The 21,531-nt window shown below is 55.8% G+C and overlaps 2 protein-coding genes and 1 pseudogene across 3 annotated transcripts; 1 reads left to right on the forward strand and 2 right to left on the reverse strand.

The window, feature by feature from the left end:
• Positions 1-1,811: 1,811 nt before the first annotated feature.
• Positions 1,812-7,066, reverse strand: PTMA (prothymosin alpha). Of its 2 annotated transcripts, none has more exons than XM_012434092.3 (5): positions 6,839-7,066; positions 3,898-3,969; positions 3,368-3,461; positions 2,849-2,922; positions 1,812-2,547 (listed from the first exon to the last, which is right to left on the reverse strand). In XM_012434092.3, the coding sequence occupies exons 1-5, from the start codon at positions 6,881-6,883 to the stop codon at positions 2,500-2,502; spliced, it is 333 nt and encodes a 110-aa protein (XP_012289515.1). In that variant the 5' UTR covers positions 6,884-7,066; the 3' UTR covers positions 1,812-2,499. The 2 variants fall into 2 exon arrangements, with proteins under 2 accessions (XP_012289515.1, XP_012289514.1); XM_012434091.3 differs by having other exon boundaries at positions 3,368-3,464.
• Positions 3,662-3,814, reverse strand: LOC135273789 (U4 spliceosomal RNA; annotated as a pseudogene).
• Positions 7,067-20,365: 13,299 nt separating the features above from the next.
• Positions 20,366-21,104, forward strand: LOC105704721 (glutathione S-transferase P-like). Its single transcript, XM_064372794.1, has one exon. It carries the CDS (start codon positions 20,393-20,395, stop codon positions 21,023-21,025), a length of 633 nt encoding a protein of 210 aa, XP_064228864.1. The 5' UTR covers positions 20,366-20,392; the 3' UTR covers positions 21,026-21,104.
• Positions 21,105-21,531: the final 427 nt, after the last annotated feature.

Raw genomic sequence — 21,531 nt, forward strand, 5'->3', positions numbered from 1 at the left:
GGGAGTGGGCAAGGTGACTCTTGGCCCTGAAGCATATCCTCAGGCAGTGGCTAATTGTGTGCCAGGCTCAGGACTAAGGGCGGTTGTGTTCTGCTGGCAGCAGCAGCAAATCCTGTTCCAGGCCAAACCTTTGGCGGGATGAGGCAGCTCGGTCAGCAGCTCTGCTGATGTCGGTGTCTCGGGGCAACCTAGCAAGGCCGCCCTGGGCCCTGGCTCATGCCTCATCCTATTGTTCCCATTTTGTAGAGGAGAGGATTGAAGCCCACAAGGTTCAGTTCCTTGCCTCATGGTAACGTGGCTGTCCCGTCTGTGTGCGACCAGGGCTCAGCTCCTCCCCTTTCAGGGGGTGTCGCAGTATGGTTCTGAGCAGGACTGCAGGCTGAGGGAGCTGGGTTAGACCTGCTCTCAGCTCCAAGCGCTGTCTGCCCCATGTGGCCTTCCTGCATGGCCTTCACCTGCATTCGTGCCTTAGAGACATCTTCCTGGGCGCCAAGCTTGGAAACATGGCGGTACTGAGCTGCCCTGGGTGGCAGGACAGAGAGGAGCCGGTGTTTTGGCTCTGAACCCTTCCTTTCTTCCCTGGATGAACCAGAATGCAGACACCCAGGCTCTGCAGGGGGCATGGGGTAGACACAGGTCAGAAGGCCCCTCCTACCAAAGCCTCAACCTGCCCCAATCCTGGTGGCAGCTGTCTGGGGACATGCTGGACAGACGGCCTGAGCGGCCCCGTGAGGGTGACAGCTCCGGCCAGAGAAGGGCAAGGTCCCCCCAGAACTCTTGGCACCCGGTGCGAACCACAAAGGCCGGGGAGGGGCATGGAATGCAGCGGACATGGCATTGCAGGGGCCGGTGTGCTGAGGCGCAGGCGGAGGGAACTGGCCTCTTGCTGTCTTCACTACACACATTTCCCTTCTTCCCAGTCTCCCTTCAACCCAGGCCAGATCTCTGCAGACACCTCAGTCCTCTCCGGCAAGTTTTCCTGCAGAAACCCCTCGAAGGCTTCCCCAGGTCCTACATCGGTAGCAGGCCCACTGGCAGCGCCTGTCCCGACCCCTGCATCTCTCATTGAAGGATCCCAGAAGGTTCCTGGTGAGCGCTAATCCTCACCTCCACCTCTGAGGGATTGGGCTGAGGTGGCGCTTCCTCCAGTTGGCCATCCTGACCCACTGCTCACAGCCCGTGTGTGAAAATCCCAAAGGCACAGTAACTTCTCCAACTGTGTTCAGGGGGTAGGCAGGGTGGGCCTGCCCAGCTAACCTAAGGGACCTGGAGGCCAAAGGTTGGATGACAGCCAGGCTACACCAGAGCCCTGGAAAACCAAAGCACCGGCAATCTTAAGGGGCCAGCAGGTATGACGTGCCACCAGCAGGGGGAGCCACACCGTGGAGTTAAATGGGTGAGGCTGCAGAGGCAAAGCCACTCCTTGCCAGCATCTTGGCAAGTTCTCTTGGGCCTGTGCCACCACCACCCTGCGCTCCACGGAATGGCAGTCCCATGTGTGGCCTCTTCTTCCAGTGTCCAGGACTTAAACCCCCACTGCCAAGGAACCAGGGTCCCCATGTGGCACCCAGTGATGGCGTCCTCATCCCCAGTTAAGGCTTCTTGGGGCAATCACCGACTGCCCCGCAAGCAGCCCCCACACAACTGCAGCTCAGTCCCTGAACACCCACCAGACTCGTCCACCACAGGCCACATCCAACTGCTTCAACCCACTGTCCCCAGGATCACCCCCCCTCCTATCCTTGCGCCCTGAAGGTCTAAAGAAACTGAGACAGACAAACCAGGCTTTGAGACAGCTTTGTTAGAACAACTCAGCAAAATAAAATTCCTGTTTATTGTTGGACAACATTGTTTCACACATACATCAAACAGGCCAAAAAAAATAAACAGCAACTTCATAGACAAAAAAGGAAAAAAAGGAAACCTTTTAATCTTTGGCCTTTTAACCATCTCATACAAACCAACTACTTATAGTACAGCTAAGTACATACACAACAAAGGTACTGGAATGCTCGGAATACGATTGTTTTTCTGTTGTCGTTTTCGCTTTTTTTTACAAGGTTTTTTTTCTCCTTTGAGATTATAATGAACATGGTCACACCACAAGTAAAGTCAGAAGTAGGACAGAACGCTCCGAAGGCTGGTTTGGTCATCCGAGATCATTAAAAATGGCTGACCCTAACAATATGTACAAAAATATAAAATGTAAATAAAAAATACAAACAAATTTCCTTTTTAAAGTACTTTTAAGAAAAAAAGCAGGGCCTTGGAAGTTTTGGTTTTTTTCCTCCCCTGTTGCAAATTCTCATGGTTTGGGTTGGGTAGTGGAGAGCGCGTCGTGTCATCTGCGGGTGGCACTGCCCGCGGTGGGCGGGCGGGCCGGCCTCTCTACTCGAAGGTGACCACGTTTAGATTCTGAGACGGGAAGTGGAGGGTGAATAGGTCACGGCGGCCTTTTTTTTTTGTTTTTTTTTAGTTTAACTTTTCCTTTTTTGCTGTCTAATCATCCTCGTCGGTCTTCTGCTTCTTGGTATCAACATCATCATCCTGAGCAGAAAAAGACTGTCAAGGCCCCTCCAACCCCAGTTGCCCTATCCAGCCCACTGCCTCAGTTCCCACCGGCACACCAAGGACCAGGGACCCCCAGGGCCACAGCCCAAGGCCTCTGGTAAGTTGCGCCCAGGCCTGTTCCTTCCTATTCTTAAGATTCAGGACCACACAGTGCCCACCCCTATGAAGTCAGAATCACTCTGTCCACCGTTTGAGAGCCTCAGGCACAGACTCGGCTAGAGGCAGGAGGGGAGACCCAAGATGCCAGACCCCCCCTTCTTTTCGAGCTGGAACCCACCTCATCATCTTCAGCTGCCCGCTTGCCCGTAGCAGACTCAGCTTCCTCATCTTCATCTCCATCCTCCTCCTCACCTGGAGAGATTCAAAGGCCAGGTAAAGCACCCTGCCCTCCTACTGTGGCTCCTGGGAAAATCCTGAGGAAGTTGTGGAGGACCACAAGGTCCCGGCTCTGCCTCTACTGCCTGCAACTGGGCCAGTCAGGGCACCCATACCCACTGCACAGGTGGGCATCTCCAGAAGACAGAGTTCCAAGCAGCTGGACCCCAAGAGGCGAGCCAACAGATTGGTGGCTTTCAGAGCTGCACGAAAGACACTTTCAGGTGTAAGAGTGAGTGAGTGGGTATGGGCACAGCTCCATGTCAGTCAGGGAGACCTGAGTCTACAGGTGGGAGCCCAGGACCATGTGGTCCACTGGCCCCAAGTATCATGGTCCCACTCCCAGAAGGCCCCACTCCTTCCCCTTCTGCCAGACAAGACCAGGAAACAGTACCACCTGAGAAAGAGACAGAGTACTCACCATCACCTTCTTCCTCCTCCTCCTCTTCCTCCCCACCTTCTTCTTCTTCTTCATCTACCTCATTGTCAGCCTCCTGCTCCCCATTTTCCTCATTCTCCTCGACAGAAAACAGGCCAAGTCATTATCAACTGACCCAAGGCTGGGCACAGTGTTTGTCCCAGGCCTCCCACCAGAGGCCACCAATGCATCTACAGCCCAGCCCAGCCCTCCCCAGAGACCCTTCTCCAGGGAACACCCCCCCAGGCTCCACAGTGAAACCTGCACATTAACTGCCCTAGGGGCTCAGGCTTCCCCTACCCTGAGCCAAGTCCAAACTCAGAGCAGGGGAGCTCCTCTGAATCTATTCTAGTTCAGGCGTTGCTCAAAAGGTTTTTATATATATTTAACTGGCAACAATCGCGCCTCAGGTAAACCTCATTGGCTACAATACTGCCACTGTGCAAAACTATATATATATACGTTTTAAGTAGAGCAAGAAAAACTTTGTGGGGCAGTAGCTGCCACGGCTCAGGAGTAAGGCTGACACTCACTGCATTCCCGTTAGCAGGGGCGTCTCTTCCATTTTCCGCCTCTTCCACAACTTCCTTCTTCTCCTTCAAGTCCTTCATAAGGGAAGAAGGAATCAGTGAGTCTTCTGAGCAACCCAGGGCAGGCAAAGGCGCTAACAACTAACTACAGGTCCATAGGGCTGCTCTGTCCATCCCAAGAGTCGCATGTGACATGTGGAGAAGGACCTGACGCCCCTGTGGGAGTAGTGTCTCCCGCTAGTCCAGTGGAAGGAAGGCCCGCGGGGGCATCTGTGATGGGGTTTCCCATCCTTTAAGACCCGCTACAGCGGGTTCCCACTGCCCCCTGGCGCTTTCTAGGAGCCATGTGGCACCACAGCTCCAACCCGTCGGTCCGGGTGGACGAGCCCCGGACACTCACGCCCATCAGCCTGCTTCCAAGTGCAGGGAGCTCCGCCCCGCAAGCCGTCTTGGAAGGCGACAGGTTATGTTCCAGAAATAAATAAGGCTAGGAGGGAGGAGCCTGCGCGCAGGGAGAGCCCCACCAGCGCGCTGGCCTGGGAAAGCCAGTGAGGCCGCACCGACTGGCCACAGCTGCGAGCCCCGGTCAGGACAGGTCGCTGAAAACGCCAAAGCGCACTGAGCCCCCAAATCCGACTGCTGTTCAAGAGGCTGCAGACTGCTGCTTGGCGGTGCCCCAGGCAGGGGCCTGCCGCTGACTCAGAAGCGCTGCCCGGAGCGACCAAGTCCCGGCCTCCTCGCGGCGGTTCGGGGTCCGGACCGCACCTCAGGGCTGGGACTCCACCTGTGATCTAAAAGGCAGTGCCGCCCCGGGTGTCCCTTAACTTTTTCCACACCACACGGCCAACACCAACAAGCGTCCCGCGGCCGGGACTGCGGGAGCCCCTCGGCCGCTGTCCACGAGCGTCCCCGGGCCCACCTGTTTGCCCTCTCCGTCCTGTCCGCCCGGCTCCGCGGACCCTGGTGCTGCCCGCTCTCGCCCCCTGGCGGCCGAAGCCCCGAGGAGCAGGTGGGGGCAGGGAGGTCGTGGCGCGCAGGCGCGCATCCCCCGCCCGGCGGGCTTTGCGCGCGGGCCTCAGCACGCATCGCGCGCAGAGAGCACGTGGCCTGGGGCAGCCGAGTGCGTCCCCAGCCTTGGAGACTCCGGGCCGGCAAGCAGAGCTCGTCGTGCCACGCGCGCGAGTGGCGCCTCAGGCAGCAGGACTCTCAACTCGACGCCCCCCTGCTGCCACCCCGGCAGGCGAGATGCGCGGGCCTGAATGACTGCATTTGGCGGGCAAAGTCCTGCGGGAGATCGCCCCGAAATCCAACCGGCTGTGTTAGTCTGAGACTGTCGGGGATGCGCATCTCCGGCTACTCATCGCCCTCGCGGTAAATCATCTGGTGCTTCGGGAAAAATCGAACACCGAGGCCCAGCACTAGGAACGGTGTTCTCCCCCCATAAACTGGTTCCCGGACTGAGCCCAGAAGGGGCCACCAAGAGCCCCTGCGGAGATCCGGGGCCCCAATCATCTTTTGGTGCTTCGGGAAAAATCGAACACCGAGGCCCAGCACTAGGAACGGTGTTCTCCCCCCATAAACTGGTTCCCGGACTGAGCCCAGAAGGGGCCACCAAGAGCCCCTGCGGAGATCCGGGGCCCCAATCATCTTTTGGTGCTTCGGGAAAAATCGAACACCGAGGCCCAGCACTAGGAACGGTGTTCTCCCCCCATAAACTGGTTCCCGGACTGAGCCCAGAAGGGGGCACCAAGAGCCCCTGCGGAGATCCGGGGCCCGAGTTCGGCTCTGCCAAGGGAGTCACTCCTGGGAGAGCCAGAGGTGACGCCAGGGGAACAAGGGTTAAAGAAACGCCAAGGTGACTCGCGCCAATCCCCAGAGGGGCACAAGGGGCGCGAACGAGGGCCGAAGGATTAAGAAAAAGCCAGTCCGTCTGAGACCTCTGCGCTCCCGCCGAGGGCAGAGACCGTACCCAGGGCGGACAGCGGGACCAAGGCGGCGCAGAGAACAGGAGCGGAGCCGCGCCAGCCGCGCAGGACCTCATAGCCATGGGCAGTTAAGCCCGCCTCGGGTCCCGGGTACCCCCCCAGTTCGGCCCTACCACCGGCCTGTCGCTGCCGCGGTGTTGGTCCGCGTCGCTCCGAGCTGCGGCGCACACGGTGCTCCCGGGCAGCCGCCGGGGGCGCCCATCGTCGCCGCGGCCCTGCGCTTCACTTTCTCTTTCCTCCCCCTACGACGCGTGGGCTCGCCTCCACAGCCAAGCCCAGCACCGCGGTAGCATGACTGAAGCTGGGCGGCTGCTCCCGGCGCACTCACCTCGAAGGGCGCCCACCCCCGCCTCCCCGGGCGCCCAAAGCCGATAAGCCCGTCACACCTCCGCGAGGACGACCGACGTCGCGGCCCTCCGGCCCGCCGCCCCATCCGCCTTATCGGGGCTTAGTCCAGATAAACCACCTCGGGTCCGCTGCAGGGCGCAAAACCGGCGGCCTGGAGCCTAACAAAGAGGAGTGCGGCCGGCAAGCGCTCGCGGCCACTTCCCTCGGCCGGCCCGCGCCCCAACACGCGCCCCCCAGCACTTCCGATTCCCAACGCGCTCGAGTTTCAAAGTTATTTCCGTGCGCCCGGCGGGCCGACGACCCCAGCCAGGCCCTTCTCCTCCCGCCGCCACTCGGACGGCTCACAGACTAGTTTCGAGAGCACTGAGCCGGCCTCCGCGCCTAACCCTCGGCTCACTCCCCGACGGGCATCACGTCTGCCCGCGGCAATTCCCGCCCCCTCCCCCGCACCACACAAAGAGTGGGCTGCCTGAAGGCACCGCGCCGGGGGCGAGCCATTTCACCGCAAGAGGAAGCAACAGCGGGCTTGAAGCAGTCCAGCTGTTGCGCTCCAAACACCGCCCGGGCGGCGGCGCGCGGACCCCGAGGGGGCGGGCGGCGTCCAACCTCACCTTGGTGGTGATTTCGGAGCTGGTGTCTACCGCTGCGTCTGACATGGTGGGGCACGCCGGTGATCCGATGCAGGGGATTAAAAAGAGAGGGAGAGTTCAAGGACTCTGGCGATAAAGCTGCCCGAGTCCGCGACGGCGGAGGAGGCGCGCGGCGGAGGCGGCTGCGGCGAGCAAGGAGTCGGACGAGGAACAATGCAAAGATGGCTTTTCAGAACAGCCAGTGGGGGACTCACGCGGCGCCAGAAGCTTTAATATAGATTAGTGGGCGGCGCTCGGCTTCCCATGCCCAGACGCTATTGGCTAAGTGCAGGGAGCGGGCGCTCGCTCATTGGCTCGATTCCGAACAATGGACAAGCGTGCTTAAAGCGGCAGTGCCCCGGCGCGTCCCGCGCTGCGCAGTCGCCGGTCGCACTGTCATTCAAGGCCGGAGTTTGTCGGGGTCTCAGCGGCGCCGAGGCCGCGGGGGAGGGGTGCGCGGGCGCGTTCCGGACGCGCGCTCCCGCAGCTGTTTTGCTGGGGCTGCTGACGCAGAAAGCCAAAGCGCGGCAAAACTGCCCGCCCAGCTCCCTTCCCTCCCCCTCTCGCCCTCCCCGCGAATGCTCGGAAGGAGGGGGAGGGCGAGAGGGGGCGGCGGCGGGCGCACGACGGCTGCCAGCGCGGGGGAGGGGAAGGCGGGGTGCTGGGCCGCGCTCGCCCCGGGCGGTGCCCAGCCCAGTGCCCGCGGAGGTGCCCGCCCCCCGCGCCTGGGCGCCTTCGATCAAGTACAGTCCCAGTGCAAGTGGACGGAAGCGCCACGACGAGCAACAAGGTCACGAGGCCGAGACCCGGGCACCTGGGCCGCACCGTCCCTCTCCCACGCCCTCGCGCCCGCCCAGGGCAGGGCACCCCTAGTCCCGTGGGCAAGTGACCCCGTTTGCCCACCACCAGGTCCGACGTCCGTCGGCCAAGCCAGTCAACAAACGGGCACCGTGCCAAGTACACAGGGATTCATGCATCAAGGGGACTCGATGAGCAATGCCGGCTCCTGCCCTCGAGTGGGACAGCCCGCGGGCCCCGCACGGCATAGCGGTCCCCTCACTAGGGCTCTGGTTAGGGTCTGTCCCGAGCGGTCACTGCCGTCGCGACAGTCTCAGGGCAGCCTCCTTCCAGCGGCCCGCCGGGCCATCGAGTCTACCCTCCCACCCCACTGCTGGACTGCGGTGGGCATATGGACATCGCGGAGTTACTCGGGGGAAATAATAGTCTCTTGAGCCAGTTGGGCTAATCCTTGGGGTTTAGGGGGCCATTTAGAGAAATTTGGGGGACCATTTAGAGAACCATGCGGAGGCTCGAGAAAGAGGAGCATCAAGACGCCACACTCAAGATGGCGCTGAGCTAGGCAAGTGTGGCGTGACGTAGCGATCTAGCCCACGTGGGCGATCCAAGAACGACAGGCTACGCCGGCCTTATCGCCACCGCACTTGGCTGTCGAACTAAGAAATCCACTGTGTGGGAAAAAAGACCAGAACAGGTAAAAAGATATTCCTGAAATTTACCTGTGCCACACACAAAATGGCGAGAGGTAGCGTTCGTCCCTGTGCTGCCAAAAGGGGGCGCCCGACACGGAAGGCGGGACTCCGGAGAGACGAACGCACATTGGCCGAGAGTGGCGGGCGAACACAAAGTTGACGCTTTGCGTCCTGCCATTGGCAGTTCCTGCCGTCTGTCTCTCGTGTGCCGCCGAACTGGGAATGAGGAAAACCCGGAATGTAGGATCGGGGAGGACGGACGATGCCAAGTCCAGCCAAGCTTGCGCTCGGGGCTAGAAGAGAGACTGAGTCTCCCTTCTTGGTTTCATTAGGTAATGGGCGAGATGGCTCCATCCCCACAGCGGGGCTTTGCTGAGCTTAGCACGCACTCTCCCGGCGGGGAGGAGGCGCGCAGTGCCGGGTGCCACCCCGTCTCCCGTACGCATCTGGCCAGCATCCCAGTTCCCAGGTGCCCGTCTGACCGCTGCACTGTTGGCCTTTCCCGAGCTAGTTTTACTTTAGGAAGAAGCCCGGGCTCCCAGTACTTTGGCCTGAAGAAACGTGGGGCAGATGCTAGGCGGGGCGTGGATACCGCTGCCCAGCCGTCACCCTCCCGTGCGGCGGCGAAGGAACGCCCGCTGGGTCTCCGCCCTGCCCCCAGGCGCCCCAATGGCTTGAGGTGGCATTCTCCTCTGGGCAGGCGCGCCCCAATCCTGGGGACTCTCACAGTGCTGTTCTGGAGAACCACGCTTCTCAACCCGTTCCCCTCCCTCCTACCGCCAGTCTGTCTTGACCGCCGCTTAGACCTGGGGCGGCCCTTCGCAGAGAGGAAGGGCTCCTCGGCCTCAGCCCCCGTGACCCCCTCTTTTGTTTCACATTCTCAGAGAGTTGGAGGGATTATGCGTCTCGTAAACAGGGAGACAGAGCGCCTTCCACCTGCGGCGCATCCATTAAGTTCCAGTTACCCTCGAGGGGATTGTTTTTTCCACAAAACCTGGATGCAGTGAGAGCCTTGCCTGTACCACCTCTAAGCATCCAGACTTCCCCCTAGTCTGGATGGTGGCCTTCGGGCAGTGGCCTGTGTCCACAGCTGAAATCCGGACTTGTCAATTTTGGATTGAGGCCATTGTGGGAGCGGGAAGGTCAAACACCCAGGAGGAACTGATGAATGTGAATTTCCCTCTAAGAACTGCTTTGCGTGACATTCCCATGCAGGTGGCTTTGGTACAAGTGGGTGAGGAAGGCTCATGCCCACTGGTTCCAGACCCACCACTTAAATTTCCCAGACACTCACTGAATGGCCGCTGAGTACATGGCAGTGAGCCTTTGGCACATGCTTCATTTTCGTGTACAAGGTGGGTAGGAGTTATGGAGTTGAACCATATGAAACATGTTTATGTAGGTCAAAACCAACTGAAAATCAACACATTTACAGGTTCAATCTCTGATATAACCCTCCTTTTAACAAATTATAAAAGCAGACTTAGGGATTTTTGCCAGGAAGTTGGAGTTACCCACTGGATCAGTGATGGAGCCGAGGCTAAGTCCGAAAACAGAGGCATCTGCATTTTTAGATGAACCCTGGGGTGGAAGTTGGCTCCATGGGCTTTCTCCTTAACCCGGAAGTGTGGCATCTGATAGCTCATAAGTCGTGGAGTTATTTAGGCTGTGAAGAACCGTGTTCCTTCAGCAACAGGTAGCTCCCTACCTCTTTTGCTGTTGCTTTTTTTTTTTTTTTTTTTTCTGAGACAGAGTCTTGCTCTGGCATGACCTTGGCTCATTGCAATCTCCGCCTCCTGGGTTCAAGCAATTCTCCTCGGCCTCCCGAGTAGCTAGGACTACAAGAGCGTACCACCACGCCTAGCTAATTTTTGTATTTTTAGTAGAGACGGGGTACCATATTGGCCAGGCTACTCTCGAACTCCTGACCTCATGATCTGCCCACCTCAGCCTCCTAAAGTGCTGGGATTACAGGCATGAGCCACCAGGCCCGGCTTTTTGTTGTTGTTTTTTGAGACAGAGTCTTGCTCTGTCACCCAGGCTGGAGTGCAGTGGCACAATCTCAGCTCACTGCAACCTCTTCCTCCCCAGTTCAAGTCATTCTCCTGCCTCCCTCACTGTCCCGAGAAGCCAGGATTACAGGTACCTACTACCACGCCAGCTAATCTTTGTATTTTTAGTAGGGACAGGGTTTCACCATGTTGGCCAGTCTTGTCTTGAACTCCTGACCTCAAGTGATCTGCCTGCCTCAGCCTCCCAAAGTGCTCCCAAATTATAGGCGTGAGCCACTGCACCCGGCTCTCTTTTTGCTGTTTCTGAACAGACTGTTCTTCCTGTCCCCTGTCACTTTCACTGATTGATACAGTTCATGCTCTTTGTTATTACACAAGAGGTCAGGCACTTCTGTGGCCTTGCCCTTCAAACCCCCCAAGACAAGTGCCCTGGTAAGCCTCCTTTCCTGACCCGAGTCTGAGCTACAGTGGGCTTAGGCTAGAGCTGCTCTGAGCAAGGGCCCCAAATGGCCTCCAGGCATGTTTTGTTTTTTGTTTTGAGACCTCGTCTTGCTGTGTTGCCCAGGCTGGACTCCAATTCCTGAGCTCAAGTTATCCTCCCACCTCAGCCTCCTGAGTGTCTGGGACAACAGATGCTTGCTACTGTGCCTGGCATCTTTGGGGGGAGTTTTCACAGGAATGCCTCTGGGTGGCCTACACACTGTCCAGATGGCCCACAGGCCTCTCCCTGCCCAGCCTGAATAACAACACATTGATCTCATCTGCCTGGCCCTGTGGGCACTTCAGTTTGCAACTAAGCCTGCCCCTAAAGCCATTTCCAACATATTCCTAATTGGTTATCTCACAAATCTGCTTGATCCCCAAAAGATCAGACAAAGTTTTTGTTTTGTTTTGTTTTAAGATGGAGTCTCACTCTGTCGCCTAGGCTGGAGTGCAGTGGCGCAATCTCTGCTCACTGCAGCCTCTGCCTCCCAGGTTCAAGCAGTTCTCCTGTCTCAGCCTCCAGAGTAGCTGGGATTACAGGCACATGCCAGCATGTCTGACTAATTTTTCTATTTTTAGTAGAGATGGGGTTTCATTGTGTTGGCCAGGCTGGTCACGAACTCCTGACCTCATGAACCTCCTGCCTCAGCCTCCCAAAGTGCTGGGATTATAGGCGTGAGCTACCACGCCTGACCGACAGAATGTATTTTTAAACTGCCTGGGTTGAAATGCTAGCCCTGACATATGCTACCTTTTATAAATTGGGCAAGTTACTTCCTCTCCTCTAAAAAACAGAGAGGATGGCCAGGTGTGATGGCTTACACCTGTATTCCCAGCCCTTTGGGAGGCCGAAGCAGGAGGATTGCTTGAGCTCAGGAGTTGGAGATCAGTCTCGGCAACATGACAAAATGTCATCTCTACAAAATTTTTTTAAAAAATTACTCAGGCATGGTGGCATGTGCCTATAGTCCCAGCTACTCGAAAGGCTGAGATGGGTGGATTGTTTGAGACCAGGAGGTTGAGGCTGCAGTGAGCAGTGATGGTACCACTGTACTCCAGCCTGGGTGACCGAGCAAGACTCTGTCTTAAAAAATAAAAAATAGGCCAGGTGCAGTGGCTCACACCTATAATTCCAGCACTTTGAGAGATCAAGGGGGGCAAATCATGAGATCAGGAGTTCAAGACCCACCTGACTGATATGGTGAAACCCCGTCTCTACAAGAAATACAAAAAATTAGCTGGGTGTGGTAGGGCACGCCTGTAATCCCAGGCTACTCCGGAGGCTGAGGCAGGAGAGTTGCTTGAACCCAGAAGGTAGAGGTTTCAGTGAGCCGACATCATGCCACTGCACTCCAGCCTGGGTCACAGAGTGAGACTTCATCTCAATAAATAAATAAATAAATAAATAAGAGAAAACAATAATAGTTCCTACCTTGCAGGATTATTGTGAAAACTGAATAAGTTAATATTCAGAAAGTGCTGCAAATAGCGCCTGACACATCTGGGAAACCGTTGTGCCTCATTTTCCAGCTGCCATCTGTACCGAAGTGGGTTGGCTTTACAGAGCTTCTAGGACTCTGCACAAAGGAACTATGTCTTCAGCAAGTTCTCTTCGTATTCAGTGGGAAATGAGGGCACTGGCCTCGCTGAGTTTCTGGAAGCCTGTGATTCGGTGTCCGACATGCTTGGCAGCCCCTCTGGCCTCAAAGGCATGACAGAGTCTGGGAGGCGGGTGGAGTGGAGCAGGTCTCAAAAAATCCTGCCTTCCCGCCCTCCAGAAACCCAGGAGTTTCAGACTGTGGTTTCCTTGCTCAGGCATCAGGGCCTGGGGAGCTGCCAGGAGCCTTTCAACCCTCCCGCCTTGCGAGCCTGGCTGGGATTGTGTAAGAGCCCCCGACGCCTGCTCCCTCAGCACGCCCAGGCCTGCCCGTTCTCCTGGGGAGCTGTGCCAGAGACCCGGCTCCTGGTACCCACACAGGTCTGGCCGTCCTGGGAGGTTCCTGCCTGGTAAGGAGAGGGTGGGGAATGTCTCATAATGTCCCAGACCTGGCCCCAAACCGATGCCAAGGCCTGCAGAGCCAGGGCATTAGCCTAGAGAAGGAGGCTGGGAGAGATGAATGTGCGGTGGGCACGGACGCCACTGCCCCCTGGACGGCAAAAGGCCATTGTGACAGTCCTTGACTCCCTGCACAGGTGCTCCTTCAGATTCCCTCCAGGAATTCTCTGCCTGCCTGTGTCCCTTCCTGGCCCTCTTCCCTGGTTCCCTCCATGCATGTACACCTATTTGCATAGCTCATGTAGTGGGTATTTTGCTTAAGCTCCGGTTACAGTTCATGAGTGGGTGGGCCCAGCAGCACAGTGTGGTCAGGCCCAGGTGCTAGTTGGGGGAGCATGTGAGCAGGCAGGTGTCCTGCCGTGAATGCCCACAAGAGCGCTGCACCCAAGGAAAGGTTAGATACCACCATGTGACCTTCTGCCACACGGCCCCACATGGGAGCCCAGAAGACCAGGAGCCCCAAGTAGGCACCAAGGAGGGTCTGTGTGCCCGTGCCCAGCCAGGAGGCCCAGGCCTGGTAAGCGCAAGGGTGAGGAGGCCAGGCTCTGCGACCTCCTGACGCTTACTCTTTCTCCTTCCCGGTTAATTTTTTTTTTTTTTTTTTGAGACAGGGTCTCCCTCTGTCACCAGGCTGGAGTGCAGTGGTGCGATGTCAGCTCACAGCATCCTCTGCCTCCCGGATCCAAGTGATTCTCCTGCCTCAGCCTCCCAAGTAGCTGGTACTACAGGCGCGCGCGCTACCATGCCCAGCTAATTTTTGTATTTTTAGTAGAGACGGGGTTTCACCATGTTGGCCAGGATGGTCTTGATCTCTTGAACTCTTGATCTGCCTGCCTCAGCCTCCCAAAGTGCTGGAATACAAGTGTGTGCCACCTTACCCGGCCAATTTTTGTTTTCAGATGGGGTCCTACTACGTCACCCAGGCTGGAGTGCAGCAGCACGATCTCAGCTCACTGCATCTTCTCTGTTCATCTTAAATGGGTCTTTTCTAACTTCCCTTCTCCCCTGGCAGAGAATCTCCCCAGCTTGTTTGGGGATAAAGGTGTAAGGGGCAGAGGGCAGAGGCAGGGGGAGGACATACAGCCATCCCAGACTGGCTCACTGTCCTCCTGCCACAGGAGGCTGCGGACAGGTGACCCACAGTCCCTGTTTGAGGGATTCCCAGGATGCAGGACTCTCAGTGCCACACCCAGAAAAGCTCCTGGGCAAACTGGGACATGTTGGTCACACTAGTTCACTCCTTATCACACACTGGGAACATTTCTTTACTTTTTTTTTTTTTTTTTATACAGGGTCTTGCTCTGTCACCCAGGCTGGAGTGTGGTAGTGTAATGGCACAATCTCTGCTCACTGCACCCTTGACCTCCTGGGCTTACGCGATCTTCCCACCTCAGCCTCCAAGTATCTGGAACTACAGGTACGCACCACCACACCTAGCTAATTTTTTTATTTTTCATAGAAATGGGGTTTTCCTATGTTATGCAGGCTGGTCTCGCACGCCTGGCCTTAAGTAATCTTCCTGCCTCAGCCTCCCAAAGTGTAGGATTACAGGCGTGAGCCACCACGCCTGGCCAGAGAAGGACATTTCTGAAGAAATCTGTAAACACCACAGTCCTTGTGGTCCTCAATCCAAAACCAGCCTCCCACTGAGATCCATCCCTCTTTGCTACAGGAACCCAGGGTCACAGAGCTGCAAGGATCCTGGGAGCATTTGGATTGCACATGGCAGAGCGGGGGATTGAAGGGCTTAGGTAGATCACGGTGGGAGCTGGTGCCTGGGATCAGGCCCTCCAGGGAGGGCTCTCAGCTGCCCCAGTGGTGAGGGTCACTAATCAGGTCCATAGCATGAGATCTGTTCCTTTCTAGATCCCGGCCCCCTCGGAGCAAGTGTCTCTAGAAGGGGAAGAGATTTCTCAAGTTCCTTTCAGAAACATTTTCTCCTCCAAGATGTTTTCTGAGAATCTCACCAAAGGAATCTCACTTGAACAATTCTATAGGAAAACCTCAAAATAGAATGCAATGTCACCCAGAACTGAAGCCTCACCAGGGAAGGGAAGGCAAGGGGGAGGCCCTTCCAGGAAAGCTCGAGCCCTACACATATGTGAAGTCCCAGGGGAAAGCTGGCAGTCGGCACCTGGACTGATAGCTTTCCCAGCTGTCCTCAGCCTCAAACAGTTCTCCTGGGCCCGGCAGGTTGTGGCCAGGCCTTGAATTGTGGTCATTTACGGCCCGTTCCAGCATCTTTATACGCTTATCCCCTCCTGTTGCTGTTAGATGCTGTAAGAATGTTACCTCGCTGGGTGAGGTAGCTCACACCTATAATCCCAGAACTTTGGGAGGCTGAGGCGGGCGGATCACCTGAGGCGGGCGGATCACCTGAGGTCAGGAGTTCGAGACCAGCCTGGCCAACACGATAAAACCCTGTCTCTACTAAAAATACAAAAATTAGCTGGGCGTGGTGGCAGGTGCCTGTAATTGCAGCTAATTGGGAGGCTGAGGCAGGAAAATTGCTTGAACCCAGGAGGCAGAGGTTGCGTGAGCTGAAATCAAGCCACTATACTCTAGCCTGGGTGACAGAGTGAGACTCTGTCTCAAAAAAAAAAAAAAAAAGCAGCATTGGGCAGACACCTCTCATCCACTTTGCTGCTGGCATGGTCTCAGCATTCCCACTTGCTAAAAGGAGAGAAGAATATGGCCCAGCGCCCGGAGAGAGAGCAGTACAGCTGTTTGTCCCCACTCTGACCTGACTGTTCACAGGGCTGCGGTGCTGAGGCACACAGTCCCTGACTAAGACATATTTCTGAGACCCCGGAGTATTAATAACTTTGGTATGGATCATCAGTCTCCTCTTGGGCTGTATGTGATACATGGGACTTTCCCTCAATTGAGATTTTTAGGGGTGGGGCACAGTGGCTCACACCTATAATCACAGCACTTTGGGAGGCTGAGGCAAGAGAATCACTTGAGCCCAGGAGTTTGAGTCCAGCCTAGACAGCATGAGACACCATCCCTATGAAAAAAAAAAAGTTTTTTTTTGAGACAGAGTCTCTGTGTCACCCAGGCTGGACTGAAGTGGCGCGATCTTGACTCACTGAAACCTCCAACTCCCAGGTTCAAGAGATTCTCCTGCCTCAGTCTCCCACGTAGCTGGGACTACAGGAGCACACCACCACGCCTGGATAATTTTTGTATTTTTAATAGAGATGGGGTTTCACTATGTTGGCCAGGTTGGTCTTGAACTGAGCTCAAGTGATCCGCCCACTCGGCCTCCCAAAGTGCTGGGACCACAGGTGTGAGCCACTGCTCCCGGACAAAAAAAAAATTTTAATAGCCAGATATTATGGCACATGCCTGTACTCCCAGCTACTCAGAAGGCTGAGATGGGAGGATTGCTTGAGCCCAGGAGGTCAAGGTTACAATGAGCTATGATTGAGCTACTGCACTGCAGCTTGGGTGAGAGAGCAAGACGACAGTGTCAAAAAAAAAAAGACTTAGGATGATGTGTTGATGTGTTCTGGAATGTTCTTCAGAAGTGTCTGCTTCTCGGCTGGGGGTGGTGGCTCATACCTGTAATCCCAGATCTTTTGGAGGCTGAGGCAGGTGGATCACCTGAGGTCAGGAGTTCACGATCAGCCTGGCCAACATGGTGAAAGCCTGTCTCTATTAAAAATACAAAAAAATTAACCAGATGTGGTGGCGGATCCCTGTAATTCCAGCTACTTGGGAGACTGAGGCAGGAGAATTGCCTGAACCCGGGAGGCGGAGGTCGCAGTGAGCCAAGATTGCACCATTGCACTCCAGCCTGGGCAACAAGAGCAAAACTCCATCTCGAAAAAAAAAAAGAAAGAAAAAAACGTGGTCGGGCGTGGTGGCTCACGCCTGTAATCCCAGCATTTTGGAAAGCCGAGGCAGGTGGATCACGAGGTCAGGAGTTCAAGACCATCCTGGTCATGATGTTGAAACCCTGTCTCTACTGAAAATACAAAAATTAGCCAGACGTAGTGGTGGGTGCCTGTAATCCCAGCTACTCGGGAGGCCGAGGCAGAGAACCCCAGCTTTCAAAGCTTTCAGCTTCATGGAGACTGTCGCCTGGCAGTAGTAGGGCTTCCTCATGCTTTGTCTCGGTCCCAGCCACTCCCCTCTCAGGTCCCTTAGACCCAGCCACAGTGGGACAGGGAGCTCGTTGCCTGCAGGATTCACTCCTGGACTTGATTGACACTGGTCCTAAACAGCTCCCTTTACTTCCCCCACTTCATTCCCCTCATCCAGGGCTGACATGAGTGTAGATTTCTGAGCATGGATGGCTGTGTCATCACCGGCCTCCCTGCGGGCCCTGTGAGCTGGGCGTGGACAGGGGCAGGCATGATTCCGTCCTCTACTCAGCGTGGCCTCGAGCCTTGCATATCCAACTACACTTCATAAGAAACGATCGGCTGGGTGTGGTGGCTGATGCTTGTAATCCCAGCACTTTGGGAGACTGAGGCAGGTGGATCATGAGGTCAGAAGTTCGAGACCAGCCTGACCAACATGGAGAAACCCCGTCTCTACTGAAAATACAAAAATTAGCCGGGTGAGGTGACGGGTGCCTGTAATCCCAGCTACTCAGGAGGCTGAGGCCTGAGGCAGGAGAATCACTTGAACCCGGGAAGCAGAGGTTGCATTGAGCCGAGATTGCGCCACTGCACTCCAGCCTGGGGGACAGAGTGAGACAGACTCCATCTCAAAAAACAAACAAAAAAAATTAGCCAGGCATAGTGGTGAACACCTATAGTCCCAGCTACTCAGAAGGCTGAGGCAGGAGAATCGCTTGAACCCAGGAGGCAGAAGTTGCAGACAGAGGTTGCAGTGAGCTGAGATCATACCACTGCACACCAGCCTGGGCAACAGGGTAAGACTCCATCTCAAAGGAAAACAAAAACAAAAACGATAAATTCTGTTGCTCTGATGTTCGTTAAGTCCCTTTCCCTGGGTGTCGAGGCCTACACCATGCCAGAGTGGTAAGAGAAGAGAAAAAAATGAACATACTCCAGTTACACCGAGCACCCCTGCAGCAGGAAGAGATAGGAAGAGCCTCCTTTTACAGATGGAGATGCTGGGGCCAAAATGGGGGCCTGATTTGCCCAAGGTGACTGGCAGGGTGGCCCTGGTCAGGAATTGACCCCTGGTGACCCTGGCTGCCAGGTCTCCAGGCCACACACCCTGCCTCCCCTTGAATGACGGGGGCCCTGGGTGACACCAGCTCTGAAAACGCAGAGACCAGTGCAGGTCAGAGCGCCAGAAGTGCTTTCCGGAGCAAACAGAGCTGGGGTGAAGGGAGAGGGCAAGGGCAAGAGCCTGGCCAGCTCCAAGCAGAGGGATTCCAAGTGTGATTCCACCTGGGTGCACAGCAATGGGGTTAGAACCCGAAGACCCGCTCCACTGGGGGCCCAGTGAATGACCACAGCCATGGCGCTAGCACCTTGAAACAGAAGCAGCAGAGAGACCACCAGTGAGAATGATGACAGCTCCTGCTCACTGAATGAACTCTGGGCCAATCATGGTTCTGAGTCCTAGACACACACTCACTCAGCTCCATCCTATGAGGCTTGTTGTTACCCCCACCTTACGGTGAAGAAAACTGAGGCACAGAGTGAACAGGCACTGCCCAAAGCCACACAGTTATTCAGTGGCAGAGCTGGGATTTGAACCCCACCTGGCTCCAGAGCCCCCTGTTACCTGCAGTTGCAGCATCAGCTTCAAGGGGAAAAGTCACAAGCAGAACCACCACCATCCACGTGGCAGTTCCCTTGACTACCGTGTCCCCTCACGCACCACAGAGGGGATCATGGGGGTGTCCTCTTTTGATTGGTAAGCAGTTTCCCTTTTTTTTTTGAGATGGAGTCTCGCTCTGTCACCTAGGCTGGAGTGCAATGGCCCGATCTTGGCTCACTGCAACCACCGACTCCCGGGTTCAAGTGGTTCTCTTGCCTCAGCCTCCCGAATAGCTGGGATTACAGGTGTGTAATTTTTTTTTTAAGAGACAGGGTCTCACTATAGTGCCCAGGCTGGAGTGCAGTGGCTATTCACAGGCACAATCCCACTACTGATCAGCACAGGAGTTTTGATCTGCTCCGTTTCCGACCTGGGCCAGTTCACCCCTCCTTAGGCAACCTAGTGGTCCCCCGATCCCAGGAGGTCACCATATTGATGCCGAACTTAGTGCAGACACCCGATTGGCATAGCTCACTGCAGTCCAGAACTCCTGGGCTCAAGCGATCCTCCCACCTCAGCCTCCCGAGTAGCTGGGACTACAGACACGCGCTACCGTGCCCGGCACAGATGTGTAATTTTTGTATTTTTAGTAGAGAAGAGTAGTTTTGTCATGTTGGCCAGGCTGATCTCAAACTCCTGACCTCAGTGATCTGCCTGCCTCGGCCTCCCAAAGTGCTGGGATTACAGGCGTGAGCCACCGCACCCGGCCGGCAGTTTTCCTTTATTTCATTGTATGTATTTGAGATGGGGGGTCTCACTTTGTTGCCCACACTGGTCTTGAACTCCTGGCTCAAGCAGTCCTCTCACCTGGGCCCCACAAAGTGCTGACATCACAGGTGTGAGCCACTGTGCCCTGCCAGAGTTTTATTTTCACAGACGGAGACACTCATTTTCCAACAGATGCCTCAAAGGTGGTATGAGGGTAAGGGAGGGTGTCCCAAATGAGTGATTTCTTCTTATAAAGCAAGACTTTTCTGGTAGGACCTGGCGACCTAGGCAGGACATTTTGCAACTGTTTGTTGCCAGGGGCTCATCAGAAGGCCTACTAAAGATGTGCTCCCAGGGTGTTCTCTTGAGATTTTTCATGGCATCAGTAGATAATTGGTAACATCTGCCTTGAACGAATTTCCAGGCTAACCTATCCCATGGCCTTGCTCCAGCGCTGCGCCAAGATGTACTGCATTGCACAATGTTCCTTTTAAGGGGACCCGCAGGACAAATTCTCTCGGGTCTCAGCACCCATGGGACAGTATGACTCCGTGTTTAGAAGCACAGGCTCCGGGTGGCCCCTTCTGTGAGTGGGGTAAGATCCCCTCCCACATCTGGGCTCCTCGCCTGCTTCTGTGTCATGGAACTGAGTCCTCGGGCAAGAGTGTGACCCCGTGAGCCGCTTCTCATGTGTAAAACACACAAATAATAACCTCCTGGCCCAGCCTGGTGGCGCACACCTGAAACCCCAGGACTTTGGGAGGCCAAGGCAGGAGGATCACTTGAGCCTAGGAGTTCGAGATCAGCAATACAGTGGGGGCCCCCCACCTCCCCCCACCTCCATCTCTACAAAAAATTTAAAAAGTAGCCAGAGCCGGGCACAGTGGCTCACGCCTGTAATCCCAGCACTTTGGGAGGCTGAGGCAGGCAGATCACAAGGTCAGAGGTTCAAGAGCAGCCTGACCAACTTGGCGAAACCCTGACTCTACTTAAAAATACAAAAATTGGGAGTTTTGCCGCCGCCATCTGCACCAACATGCCGCCCTACACCGTGGTCTACTTCCCAGTTCGAGGCCGCTGCGAGGCCATGCGCATGCTGCTGGTGGACCAGGGCCAGAGCTGGAAGGAGGAGGTGGTGAGCATGGACACCTGGCAGCAGGGCTCACTCAAAGCCTCCTGCCTGTATGGCCAGCTCCCCAAGTTCCAGGATGGAGACCTTGCCCTGTACCAGTCCAATGCCATCTTGCGTCACCTGGGCCGCACGCTGGGGCTCTATGGGAAGGACCAGCGGGAGGCAGCCATGGTGGACGTGGTGAATGACGGTGTGGAGGACCTCCGCTGCAAATACCTCTCCCTCATCTACACCAACTACGAGGCAGGCAAGGATGACTATGTGAAGGCATTGCCCGGGCATCTGAAGGCTTTTGAGACGCTGCTGTCCCAGAACCAGGGAGGCAAGACCTTCATTGTGGGCGACCAGATCTCCTTCACTGACTACAACCTGCTGGACTTGCTGCTGATCCATCAGGTCCTGGCCCCCAGCTGCCTGGATGCGTTCCCCCTGCTCTCCGCGTACGTGGTGCGCCTCTGCGCCCGGCCCAAGCTCAAGGCCTTCCTGGCCTCCCCTGAGCACCTGAACCTCCCGATCAATGGCAACGGGAAACAGTGAGGGCTGGGGAGACTCTGAGTGGGAGGCAGGAACTGCTTGCCTCCCTTTTTTCAAGACCAATAAAATTTCTAAGAGAAAAAAAAAAATACAAAAATACAAAAATTAGCTGGGTGTGGTGGTGCATACCTGTAATCCCAGCTACTTGGGAGGCTGAGGCAGGAGAATGGCTTGAACCTGGGAGGTGGAGGTTGCAGTGAGCCAAGAATATGCCATTGCACTCCAGCCTGGGTGACACAGCAAGACTGTCTCAAAAAAAATTAATCAATTAATTAATTAATTTAATTTAATAAAATTTTTAAAAAGTAGCCAGGCATGGTGGTGCATGCCTGTAGTTCCAGCTACTCAGGAGGCTGAGATGGGAGAATCGCTTAAGCCCAGGAGATCAAAGTAGCAATGAGCCAAGATTGCACCACTGACTCCAGCCTGGGTAACAGAGCAAACTTCTGTCTCTAAACAAACAAATAAATAAATAAATATTGGCTGGGCGCGATGGCTCACGCTTGTAA

This window comes from Aotus nancymaae, unplaced genomic scaffold (assembly GCF_030222135.1).
Source record: "Aotus nancymaae isolate 86718 unplaced genomic scaffold, 86718_ANA_hifiasm-v0.15.2.pri h1tg000008l, whole genome shotgun sequence".
Lineage (NCBI taxonomy): Eukaryota > Metazoa > Chordata > Mammalia > Primates > Aotidae > Aotus > Aotus nancymaae.